This window comes from Pelecanus crispus, chromosome 9 (assembly GCF_030463565.1).
Source record: "Pelecanus crispus isolate bPelCri1 chromosome 9, bPelCri1.pri, whole genome shotgun sequence".
Lineage (NCBI taxonomy): Eukaryota > Metazoa > Chordata > Aves > Pelecaniformes > Pelecanidae > Pelecanus > Pelecanus crispus.
Window position 1 is genome coordinate 10,957,500 of NC_134651.1, and position 13,154 is coordinate 10,970,653.

Genomic DNA, 13,154 nt, shown 5'->3' on the forward strand with positions numbered 1-13,154 from the left:
GAATGAACTCGCCATCGAAGGGGCACCGAGAAATTCCTCTCAGTCCACTGCATGCTCAAAGGAAAGCTCATCAGACAGCATTTTCAGTTTCATAAACTAGATTTACAAGTGCCAGACATTTTTTCATTTGCATAAATCATAGAATCATTTAGGTTGGAAAAGACCTTTAAGATCATCAAGTCCAACCATTAACCTACACTACCAAGTCCACAAAATTAGTAAAGGTAACTTCAGTGTGCATCTGTAAAAAGTCTTTGCCAAGCTCAAAAGGCTTAGTTGTGTGTGTCTCAGTGCAACAATATTTTTTACTACCCAAGTATTGTCCCACCAGCATACAGAATAGAGTAATACCTACTGACGTTTCCTGTTTTGTTACTGGTAAGCATCTGCAGTACATATGGAAGTTTACTTTAAAAAAAAAAAAAAAAAAATCAAGGACCTAATCCTCAGTTGCTATAATACAACCCAGTTTCACTGAAATAACTTGCACCATCCAAGCACCTAACCCCACGTTCATCTGTGGGTATGGCTCTCCAAAAGCATGACAAGGAATGGCTCGTACCCAAGTGCCTCTAACTCAGAGATCATATCCCCAGATTCTTTCACTGCAGGACCAGGGGGAACCACTAGGTTCATTGTGTTTGACTTGTTGAACACACAAGAAGTTCACAGAAATTGGATTAAACCAGCATTTTAGAAAGCCCCTTAATCTTATGTTAAAGACTCCAGGCAGCTGGAAATCCACTGCTTCCCCTGGAGCTGGTCTAACACAAAGGAATTGGCTTGTGTTTCAAAGCCCTCAATTTAATTTCCAGCCCGTTGATTCTTATTGTGGTTTTGATTTAAAAATTTGATAGTTGCCCCCAATTTCATCCTTCCTCTGGCAGATCTCCCTTCTTGAGTTTAGTGGTAAAGTCAAGGGAAAATGGAACAGAGTATCCCCTTCCTTTACCTCTTCCCTTCTCACCTCAGCTTTTCCCAAAGCTAGCAGAGGATGACCTTAATAATTAACAGTATCCCAATTTCATAATCAGATCTTCAGCCATGTAAGACCCTTGCTCCTTAGACGCCCCCACAGCAGCACTCTGTATTGAGGTGGTGACTCAACAGTTTAGACAAATAGCCTGAACTCAGCAATCCCCAATTAAATGACTCACAGGAACAGGTTCTGAATATGAATAAAGTGCTGTCTCTGTGCAGAACAAAGTTGCTGAGACATCCTGACTTTGAAAAAGTGAAAAAAAGAAATGTTTGGTCAATAATTCTTGTCTGTTGTAAAAGCCTGGAGGATTTTTTTTTTTTTGGTCCTTACGAAATGGAATGAACTAACAGGATCAGAAATTTGTGCAACAACGACACCTGGCATAGTTCAAATATTCATACAGAGGAAGCTGGGCTGCTACAACCAAGCTTTATTTATCATTCTTTTATACTTGAGCACCAGTAATTCTACTAGATAATGTCCAGGTGGTGAAGGAGGACAGCCCATGACTTAGAAACCTCACTGGGGAGGCCAATCCACAGCAAGATTCAGACAATAAAGCAGCAGCAGAATTTGTACGCAAGATCAACATACTAGCACAGCAGAAGCAGGTCTTTAAGCGGGCCTTGAAGCAGAAGAACTGGCTGAAATTGGAGAATAAGTTCCATGGGCATAACCAGGGTGAGAGCTCTGCACAGATGCTCTCCAACTTCTCAGTACATCCAGCACCATTTTCCCCCAAAATCTCCCCAGACAGTTTACACTACAATTTAGGCGATACAAAAAAAAGCAAACTGAGCTATTATCTTGTGGTAACAAGTCCCACAAGCTAACAAGACACTACCAATTACAGCAATCTGTCTATCTGTGTTTAATGCTTTTCCATTTCACTGAGTTGTTTCTTGTTCTGGTATCGTGGGAGGAAGGGAAAAACATAAATACCCAGAAGGCCTCTGCTATAACTTGCCCTCTGAGAATTTGTTCTCTTGATCTTCTCAGAACTATTTATCTCTCAAAACTCTTTTTAAATGGAAATCAAGCTATGCCTTCCCTATTTTCATCATCATTCTCTGGACTTTTCTGATTAGGTAAACAGGGTTCAGTATTGTTGCAGAGCAGGCTGCATATCAATGGGAACAGGTGAAGAGAGACAGAAGCATCTAGTCTAAGGATCTTTTCTTAGAAAAACCTCTATGGAAAACAGAGTATTTTATTTCAGATATTTTCTTTGCAGTGAGAGCCAGCTGAAAATTTATCCCAGGTTCCCTAGGTAGCATTTTACATTAAAGAGGAGAACAGATACTGAATGCAAATAAACCAAGAAAAATTCTGAGCAATGCACAAGGAGGCACTGTGACTGAGTCTCAAGGGGTTTACAAACACCTTCCACTTACACTGCAGATTTCTGTCTTCACGTGAGAATCACTTTCCCCAGTGACCAGCACCTTTGTAGAACAGTCAGCCACGTGGGAAAGGAAAGCATTTCTCTTTTATTTCACTATTGAAGGTGGAGAAGCTCCAAAAAGTCCAAGGAATTTCAGCCTGATTTCATTCAGATGGGATTTCCTTCTGGAGATGGCGCCATAGAAGCCATTTTCTATCTTTAAATCCCTAACTGCTCTAAAACCATTTCCAATACTTCAGTCCATTTTCCTCCCTGAACAGATAGATCTGAAGAACCGCCTTTCATTTCCAGCAGTAAGAGACACAGCAGCAGGACCAAGAACAAGCGCACATGATTGCTGGACAGACAGAACTGCAGCATTCGTCTGTCCTACAGAAGGACAAAATCAGAAATACTCTGTTAGCACAAGAGACAGGTCCCCATCCTACTGGCAAGGAGGATCTTGCCTGGTTTTGCAGCAACAGCAAAATCCTGAATAGCCTCAGTAATGAACTGCGTACTCCTTAGTGTCTGCAGATTCATTACCCTGTTTTACACAGCCAACAGCCTTGAGCACAGAAAAAAACCCCACACATTTATTCACTTAAAATACGTATAATCTGCATGCTCCATAGCATGCAAAAACATAGACTAAACAGCCAATGCTCATCCATCCATGTTAAGCCCCAGTAGCTGTGTGGTCCCATTGGAGGACTTGAGCATCACAACAAGGCAGGCTAATTGAGAGCATCTGAGGACAGACGGGGCCATTTTGGCATGAGGTGTCCTCAAGCATAGAAGATGTGAACCAGCAGCTGTGGCATGAATAGTCATGTCAGTGCTGTAAAGGCACGTGAGCTACTGTCCAAGAAGGATATATTTCATGATAAGAGGCTATGCTTTGCTTTCAGCCTCAGTATCTCTTTTGTGAGGAACTGTGAGCAATACAAGGAGGATCAGCTCTGGCCTGGAGTCCCTGCCACATTTCTTGCCTGGCTTTCTGGGGGCTCCTTCCTCTTGGTTGTCAGTCATAGCACCTTGGAGCTGCAGCTCCCGGAGAGTCTCAAGGTCAAATACTGGTACTCAAAGTAGCACCATTTGTACATCAGACCCCAGAGGGGACTTCAGCACCCGTAGGTCAGCTCATACAGCAAGGTTCTTCCTCTGCTTGTTGCAGAGAGCCAGGGCTGTGGAGCTCTGAGCAGTCATCACATGGCCATAAGGAAACTGCCCTTCAACCATCCCCTCACAGCAGCATTTTCTTTTCATAAGCATTCACTATTTTCATCTCTCTACATGAACAGTAGACTACAAACACACTTTTAACCACTCATCGAAACAAGTCACATGGATTCAAAGGAAGCCTTGAACTTGCATGATCCAGGAACTGGGCTAGCTTGGCACAGCACTGCTTGCTATGGGGTACTGCTGATCAAAGGTAGGTTACCTGCAGGGCACTGCAGGCCTGACCGCAACCATGTGGCCTCTATTTCTGCTGTAGTTACCTGTGTGCCTTCCATCTCTTCTAGTTATGATATTTAGGACAAGAGATAGAATTGCCACAGAATATTCACAGGGCTTGACAGATGTGGTCCATACATGAAAAATGCTTCCTACTTTGGAGTGCCTGAAGAACTGAGTAAGCACTAGCCAATTAGCCCTCAACAAGACTCCAGCTGGATCTTTACACTGCAGATAGGGTACCCCTAAGTGAGAGTCAAGTCAGAACATGCCACAGAGATCCATGATCCTGCATTGCCACTATGTTCAGACAGAGCCAGCCTGAGAAAAAGGCACACATCCACCCCTAGAGTTTGTCAACAAGTCTTTGCTAGTAGCAAGGGACTAGCAAGAGGGGGCAGGAAGAGCCTAAGTTCTCTGGGACAGATCATCTTTCTTCCCTGTGTTTACGCAGCACCTACTGCAAAGGGAAACTGGTCTCATCTTCAAAGGGTAGTCATAGCTATGTCATCAGGATCCACTATGGAGGCAGGTAATTACCGCTGCTTCCACTTTACAGATAAGAAAACTAAGGCCAAAACAAGACAAGAGATGAGTACAGGGTCAGAGTCAGTTCCGAGCAGGAGCAAAGAACCCAGGCAGTGGTGGTGTTATGAATTCCTGTGCCACCTTGCCAGCTCCTTATATTCCTGTGCCACCTTTTACCATGGTCACCACATGCAGACTTGTCACTGGCGTATTCTTGCAGCTCATGCAGCTCTAATGCAGGCACCTGAAGGCACTTTGTCCCTAGCAATAACCTAACTTCTGCCTCTCCTGTGGCCTCTTTGGCTGAATTTAAAACAAAAGCAGCAAAAATGCTTTCTGCCTCACAAAACGGCAACAGGCTCAGACTAGTTGACACGCTATCTGTTCTCTAGCAGAAAATGATTTTCCAAGGGATTTCTGCCCATAATACTATGCCAGGTCATCTCTCAACATGAGAGGCAGGGAAGGTGTTTCCCTGGGAACAGTTACCATGGCAAAGCTCTTACCAGTGTCTTCCCCTCTCTACCTACAGGAAGAAAAAGAACAGCAGATGCCTGAGCTCTGCCTCCAGCAGGCCCACAGAGCTGTAAGCAACCTGGAAGCACCTGATCAAAGATGCAGGAAGGAACTTCAATTAATTCTGTTCTGTCTTTTACTCAGATACCAGCCATTTCTGCCATGCTACACTGAACTCAGAATGCCTCATTACAAAGAGTGCAACTGGAAACATCAGTGTTACCAAAAGGTCAGCCAAACACAGCAACGCATAGGTAGGCACTGAGCCCAAAAATCAGCACGGATAGATGGCCAACAGAAGCAGAGGTACAATGGACTGGCTTTGCAGTTTTCAAACCCTGTCATTGTGCTTCAAAGCCCTATTAAAGAAAGCATCTGCAAACCCCAATTTGTAAGCAGTAGCTGCCAGCAGATGACCTGCTTCTGGTCCACCCCTTTTTTTGCAGAATATTCTCGATTTACCAGATTGAATACAACTCTCTTTGCTGAAGAGCTAATTAAATCATAATAAACACTCAACTTGAAAGTACAATCATATTGCATGCTTTTGGGGATCTTTTTGTCACGTACTAGTGAATGTGTTATAGATTTCTGGATTTGAGGTTTGCTAAGTATTTATTCAAGTTAAGAGAGCAAATGAAACTAAAGGGCTCCTTGGTTACTCTTTCTCTCAGATGACACATAGAGAAAAAGCGTTCTATGATTCATCAACCTTGATATGTGACTAAACAGTCAACAACCTAGATTTCAACTACCATCACTCCACTTCAGAATTAACATGCAATTAGCACGAATTGCCAGGACACCAGCATCTTATACTAGCAACCCACTCAGAGTGGAATACTGCCCTGTAGCCAGACTGACTTACACTGAGCACAAAAAGCTTGATAGTCCAAGTTTCTGTTATGAGTACAGTGAAACCAGAATCAGTAAGAAAAATATTGACATTCTGCATAGTAATTTAGGAGCACAGGGTGACAGGGTCAAATGGGTCATGAAACGCACTGCCCCATCTCCTTACATTCATTTCAAAATGGTATTTTACATGCGCAGCAAATACGTGCTCCAGACATATACAGAAACCTCAGTGTCTAACACCCGAGTGAAATAAACATTTATTCAGAATGAGTCTAGCATTCATTTTAACCTCCTCTAGGTCAAATCACTGCAAATATCCCAGAAATATACAGCCAAGTCAAATGATGAACTCATACCTGAGTTGATATCCAAATCCAGCCACCTGTCTTTATTTACCACTGAATCCTCAGAGAAAGCATTAGAAAAATAATCTCTTTTTGCAAATCTAGGAATGCAATGCAGCTACCACTAAGAGAAGATGCTATTTTTTTTTTAAAGATGCTGCACATACCTTTCTTTGCCATGTGCTCCAGTCTAATGCATCCTCCTATAAAATCATGATAAGATTTCATTTCTCCTTCTGTTATCCGGACAGCAGTGAAAGGTGGATTCCTGGGCACCTGTTGTCCACATTTCCGACACCGAGAAGCCATTGCCACAGCTCAGGAGACTCCTGGCAGGAATCTGCTCTCTCAGTTTGCTGGAATCCAGCTTGATTCTTCAGCTGTCAGTCCAGGCTGATGACTTTATCCCACTTAGTTCATTCAAGGTCACCCTCGCCAGCAGGATGTTCGCCATCGCAATTGGCTAAGACTTTTATAGGCTTACTGACTGTGTTTGTTTCTCCCTCCTTGCTTTCAATATCAGTTTACTCTGTTCTTTCATTCAGAATGAAAACTGTGAACCTCAGCACAGCCCATGCCCTGAATGGCCTCCTTGTCATTAATTTAAAGCTATCTTATAAGCGACAATGAAGAGAGAAGATCCCAGAAGCATGTTGCAAGATCACAGAACGTCTCTTAAAGAACATGCCAGATATGTTCACAAAGGATTTTTCTTTAAGAAAAGCTTTTTCTTCATGACTTTTGGTCCCTTTCAGGCTTATGATTTTATGATTCTTCATCACTGAGAATGGATTTTTTTTACTTCCGCATTTCAGCTTGGATGGTGCAAGGAGACTGCTCTGCAGAGCTGCTCAACCAATTACTCATATGTCTGGCAGTGGTACTGGGAGGCTGCAACTGTACAGAAAAGCCCTCTGCTGCTGTGCACGGTCCCTGCTCATAAGATCTGATTATCTAAATGAACAGAGTAGCAAATGGAGGACTAAAGGGAAATATTGCTGGCAGACATGCTCTGCTAGCTGTGCAACCCCCAACCTAAATTCTTTTAAAAAGGAAGTTGGATCCATTGGTCTGACACCAAAATGGGACATCTGAAACACACATTTAGAAGTCTCTTTGAAGGTGCTGGATATTTAAGTTGACTTTTTTTTCTCTTTTAACAATTACTGTAAAACAAATCACTGATCAGAGACCCTGGTGAAGAAACTAGTACTTGGGGAACTGAGTGCAGAGAGCACTCAATCCTGATGCAGTGAAATAAAAAGGAGCCTTCCCCGGGGTCGGAAAGGGCTGCACAGGAGACACATGAACAGGCATAAGGCCAGCACTGGTGACAGTGCAAAGAATACAATGAGAACCTAATGAATCAGGGTTGAGCTGCAATCCAGAGCTCAACTGCAGGGACCTGAGCACAGAACAAGCTTCCTGCAAGGATCTTATACACAGGCCAGGAGAGTCTTTGCCTTCCTCTGCCTCAAGCACTACCACTTGTTGGCACCTTACATAGCTGCATCCAGTGTTGTTCAGCTCATGGCCCTCTCAGATCACAGCTGATCCCTAGACATGGAGTGGGAAAGGAAAAGCCTAATTAATACAAATCAGAGAATGAACTAGAGGGGACAAAGATGCTCAAGAGAAAAAAGCCTCACATGGTGCCATTACTAAAATGGTGAGTAACTAGGCAGACAGGCATGAATGGCTGTGAGCTGAAGCATACAGAAGCAAACTCAGCCCTACTTCTTCCCCATTCCACAAACTTCTGCAGCTTCTCCCCAGCCAGCTCCGCTGCTCCCCAGCCAGAGAGTGAGCTATTTCAGCTTCCTAACCCAGCACCCACAAACTGCAGTAAATCAGCTACCAGAGCTGGGAAGTAGGAGTCTCAGGCCCTCTCCTTTTGGTGAAAGGAAGCTATAAAGGGGATCTCTACTCAAAGTAAAAGATTTGTGCTCCCTTCCCCCTGACATTTGCTGCATGGCATGAAGCTGATCACCCTCGTGCTCTTTGTCTTTGCCAAAACCCTGCCTGCAAAGTGCAGACAATGATGTACTGAGCTGTTGAGTGACCTGATTCATTAGCATTTGTAAAATATTTATTACAGCTTCCACAGAGAAATCCCGGGGGACTGCAATATTTTGCAGATAGGTAGAGCAGTGGCACAGAAGACAGAATTAATTTGTAGAAAACTGTCATCATGAGATAAGAAAACTAGAAACATAACCCAGCAGTTTTATCTTAAAGCCTTTCTTCCATCCTCTTTTCTTTCATTACAGGGACTCAAGGTGTCCTTCCATACACAAGCAAACATGATGTACCTTGGAAAATAAGCTTTTCTGATGATACAGTCATGCATATGTCTGACATACACAGCAAAATTGTACTTCAGCCTTGCACATATATAGATGTACAACGGGGGAGAATCCAGCATTTGTGACAATAGACTTCTGTCTGCCATCCTCCCTTGCATATGCTGTTCCCACCGGTATCCACACGGCTTAGCAACAGGATCTGTGAGACACTCGGTTCCAAGGGGGACGCAAGAAGAAATCTGGCCTAGATGTGAGCTTCTGAAGCACAGGTAGCCACAGCACACACCAGGAAATCATCTAAAATCATCTAAGTCTCAGTCTTTCCCTAGGAAACACCAACCCATTACAATACTAAATACACATCTCTGATGCCTGGGGTACCACTGCCATCACCCAGCTTAAGATGAAAAATAAGCTGATTGTAGCTGCTACACATTTATCAACAGGGCACATCAGGTTTACCTTAGGGACTGAGTGCTGTGCTGCAAGGACAAGGATGGATAGACAGAAGGATCTGTTTATTCTCCTGTAAGTTTCATTTCATACACAAACAGCTGGGCTAGCTTCTCCTGATGCATATCGGAAACCTCTGCCACAGGAGCACTAGAAGACCTACACTGTTTCCTACCACACAAACTACCTCTTCCGTACTGCACTGGATGTATCTGCACAGGAGCTGCTGCAAGGGCTGGATTGCAGGAATGCTTTTATGTAACATGTTACCAAACATGCACTCAGCATGGACAACTGATTCTTCACAATTTTCCTCCATTAGCTAAAAGGTATCAGTCTGACTGAAAGCAAGTTACTGTTCTTTGCATGCAGAAGAGTATAGTGGAGAGAGCAGGTACAGAAAATGGCAAGCATGCTTCCTTGGGTCTTCTCCATAGATAACACAGAATGGAAGAGAGTTACTTTCCTGCTGCTCCAGACAACCATAGCAAAATGTTTGGAAAAGCTAAGGAAGAGGACATTTTCTGCTCATGAATTGCCAGCATTGCCTAGCAATATCATGTGGGTTGGTCTGTCAATGAACAATCAAGTAAATAAATGTAAAAAAGTGTCATCAGAAATGAGAAAACAAACAAACACACACCACCTAGATATTCTCAAATGCCATTAATCAAAACAGCCTGAGAAACTGCACTAGTTCCTAGTTTCATTAGAAATATAAGTTCACTTTGGAATTGGAGCATGCTGGCAGGTGCTTGCTGTCATTACTGTATGGCCAGAGGATTGCCACAAATTTAAAGTCAATTCAGTTAAATCAGTTTAAGCCCCATATCTCTTCCATGAAATAATATGCTTCTGCCCCAAAAAGCAGTGCTCCAGTGGTTGGTATCACCGTTAAGCATGAAACGTGCAACAAACACATTGGATCTCACTGATGCTAAGCACAACAGACATAATTTCTCATGAAGAGTCAAGAACTGAGTTTGGGAACAGTATTTAGGTGCCAGAGAAGTCTGTTTCTGCTGCAGGTATAAATGAGGCAGCTAGAAAATACTGTAAAACACTCCCTGTTTCCAACTTACCCCACACAGTCATTAAAACAATTGAGGGGAAACAGACATCCCTTTTCCAACAGAGCCTTGTAAGAACTGTCAAGAAAGTTTAGTAGATGAGACTCAAAAATTGCCTCTCCTATCCACCAATGATGTAAAAAAAAAAAAACCCACACAAACAAAAAAAACCAAAAGTGAGATCAGCAAGAGATACCTTATTTATTCATGAAGACCAGCAGCTCCCCCCACCTATGTGTGGTATTCTACAACGCTGAGAAATAAGCAATCTAAATCCAATACTGCTATAAGATTGGTATACATAGAAGCCAAGAAAAAAAAAATTACATTCCTGAAACCCCAGCTTCACATTTTCCTACATGTTATGTGATGTTTTATCTGAAGTTTGAACTGTTCTTTGATAGCTATGCTAAACCACACCATTCCTTTTGCAAATACCTCCGTGACCTTCTTTCTGCCTTCCCCACCATCCAGCTCATGAATCTGATAAGCCACAAGGTATTTCAGCAGCTTGATGTGAAGGTTTATTTTCAGAGCACACTTAGTGCTGTTACAGGTAACATCCATCCCATTGTTCGGCTAGGAAACTGAAACTGGTCTTTTCTATTAACTTCCATTTATTTTCTTCCAACTAATAAAAAGCAGACCAGGATTCCCTCCCCCTCCTTTTTTAATAAAGGGCTACATCCCAGGCATTGTTTTAAGCCCCAAGGAGTTAAAGGAATGAGCAGAGGAAAAGATATCTCTGCTTTTGAAATTACTTCTAGCATGTAGCACTGCTGCAATTGTAGCATGCAGTTACTACACTAGAAGGCACTAATTCCAGTGCCATATGGCTTCAGAATCTCATTACACTGATCTGCTTAAAGCGATTTCCTAACTGATGAGCAAAACATTTTTGGTCACCTTCAGCAGTGGGAAACGAGAACTCTGCCACTGTTGGTGCACATTTACTCCCACACAAACTGCCAAAAGCAGGAGTGAGTATAGCAAAGATCAGAAGACAACCTAGCCAAGGAATTTTTGTTGCCATCTCAAAGACATATAGACATCCAGGGCTAATCAAAGACCATTACCATCATCTTTCAAAGGAGGAGAGAGAAAGAAAAAAAAAAAAAAAAAAAGGCAGCGCCATCACTGCTGGATTAGAGAAGCTGCCCAGGAGATCAGGAGATGACTGGAATCTTCATAGGCCAAGCAGTGGGCACGACTTGCTGCTGCACCTGCAGGGTTTATTTTATCCAGCTCTCTTGACCTCTGCAGCTAAGTGCACATCAGCAAGAACAGAAGGCATTTCTGTCCTGCTAGGTATCTGCTTGGCAAGCTCAACAAACAGATTCCCAAAGTTACCAATCTGTAACTGGCACAGGGGTGAAGAGCAGCTAGATCCAGGTTTTAGGCTTGGATGCAAAGTTATTCCAGTCTTGATCATGAAAATGCCTAAGGATCCAAGTGAGGCTAAGAGCCTTTCTGTGCAACACATACCCAAAACATAGCTCTTGGCTTAAAGAGTCAGGGGAATAAAATGAAAGACAAGTAAATGCAAAAGGAACAAATGAGGGAGATACTGGGTAACCCAGAGAAGGTTGTGATCCATAAAACCGGGCACGTCAGGCCACCATTCTCCCACACTCCTAAAGACAATGATCACCTTGCCACCAATGCAGCATGCACCACGAGAGGTGGATGCGTAGCCACAGTCTTCGTGCCATTGCCCTCCAGCAGCAGCATGAGTGCTGGAGAGGACAGTCTCTGGACTTTAAGAAGGGAACATGTTTTTCTCTTCCCTGTACTCTGCCACTGACACACTAAGTCACCTCCAGTGTGACTGTAACCCTGACTCTTGCTAGCATCCAGAGCACTGCACTGCTCCTGTTTCTCTCCCCCTTCACCTTTTTCTCCCTGCAACCAAGCACTGGAACACTGGCAGTGCAGAACAGCTGCTGGATCCATGCAGCCAAGACCACCAGGACAGCTTCTTTCCCTGAGGAGCAGCTGTGCACATTCCCTGACGGAAGCAGCATTTTTTTTCTTGTTGCAATTCATAACTTAAAGCAGATAAAGGAGAACCAGAAAGACACGGGGATAAAAATAGGATCTCTAAGAATTACAAGGGCTGTTGATGCTCAGGGCTTTTGGACACATGCCAAATGTTAGCTGAACAGGAGGAAACAGCTTCTCACATTACAAAGCACAGTAAAGGCATTTCCAATGTTTTATTGCCATCTCTCAAACACTCAACATCAGTTAATACATAGGGTGGGATATCGGGCTTTAGGGACTATTGATTTTTTTTTCCTGTTTGCATGTCTGTGCACTGAGGTTCACTCAGTTACTCTGGGCAGTCCACAAGGAAAAAGGAGCTCCTATCTAGACTTTTCTGAACACCAAGGCTTTGACTGATTGGGCTCTCTCAGCTAGCAGATACACATCAAACACACACCTTTCACATCCCCTAGGGCAAGGCTTGCATCCTTCTAGGTAACTGAGGATAAAAATCAGCCATAGAGGAGTTACTCCTTCTGGCCTGGCAACTGTGAACTACACGTTCTTATTTTTTCCCAGGACAGGGCGGCTGTCAGAAACTAGAGGTCTGTCATGAAGGACCTGCCCACAAGGCAGTTTCTCAGTGCTGGGCACCTGCAAATGAGAAGCTGCAGCACTATCCTCCGTGAGCACCCACAATTGCAATCGCACAGGGCAGCTGGACACTTGCGCACACCTACACCCAGGCAGTAGGAATCTGTCCTGCTCAGTGCCTGATGCTGCAGAGCTGTTCCTTCCTCACATCCACCCACAGCCTGAACCCCTGAGCTGTTCCCAGTTTATTCTCCCCAGCTTTGTCTCTAAGCCATCAGCTGTAATGGATTTAAGGTTCTAGAAAGGCACAATCTACAGGGTGATTTCCCAAGTTACACCTAAACCTGGAGTGTAGCATAAAGAGACAGATCACCTGCTAGCATGTGCAGCAGCGTACATCATGCGTGTACTCCATTTACCTCTCCCCACCCAGAGCACTGCATCAAGCACCAGAGCACAGCAAAGCAAGACGTTCCTCACCACACACAACCACACTCCCAGCCCTTTCCCTCTCCTCCCCCACCAGCACAATTACTGGTTTTCATCACCCTACTCTGTCTTGATTCTGTAATGTCTAATAGTAGGGTAAATTAATCATCGGCTCTCTCACAGCCTGTTTTTGCAAGATTTACAGGAAAACGAGAGTTTCAATACTTAGTCAAAACCAGGCAC

General features: G+C 43.7%; 1 protein-coding gene across 1 annotated transcript in view; it reads right to left on the minus strand.

The window, feature by feature from the left end:
- The window catches only part of MCF2L2 (MCF.2 cell line derived transforming sequence-like 2), a 161,112-nt gene extending 154,730 nt beyond the window's left edge, over nucleotides 1-6,382 (minus strand). The window contains exon 1 of the mRNA XM_075717124.1: nucleotides 6,241-6,382. Coding sequence (XP_075573239.1) covers nucleotides 6,241-6,382 — 142 coding nt within the window. The remainder of the gene's footprint in view (nucleotides 1-6,240) is intronic.
- Between the last annotated feature and the right edge of the window lie 6,772 nt (nucleotides 6,383-13,154).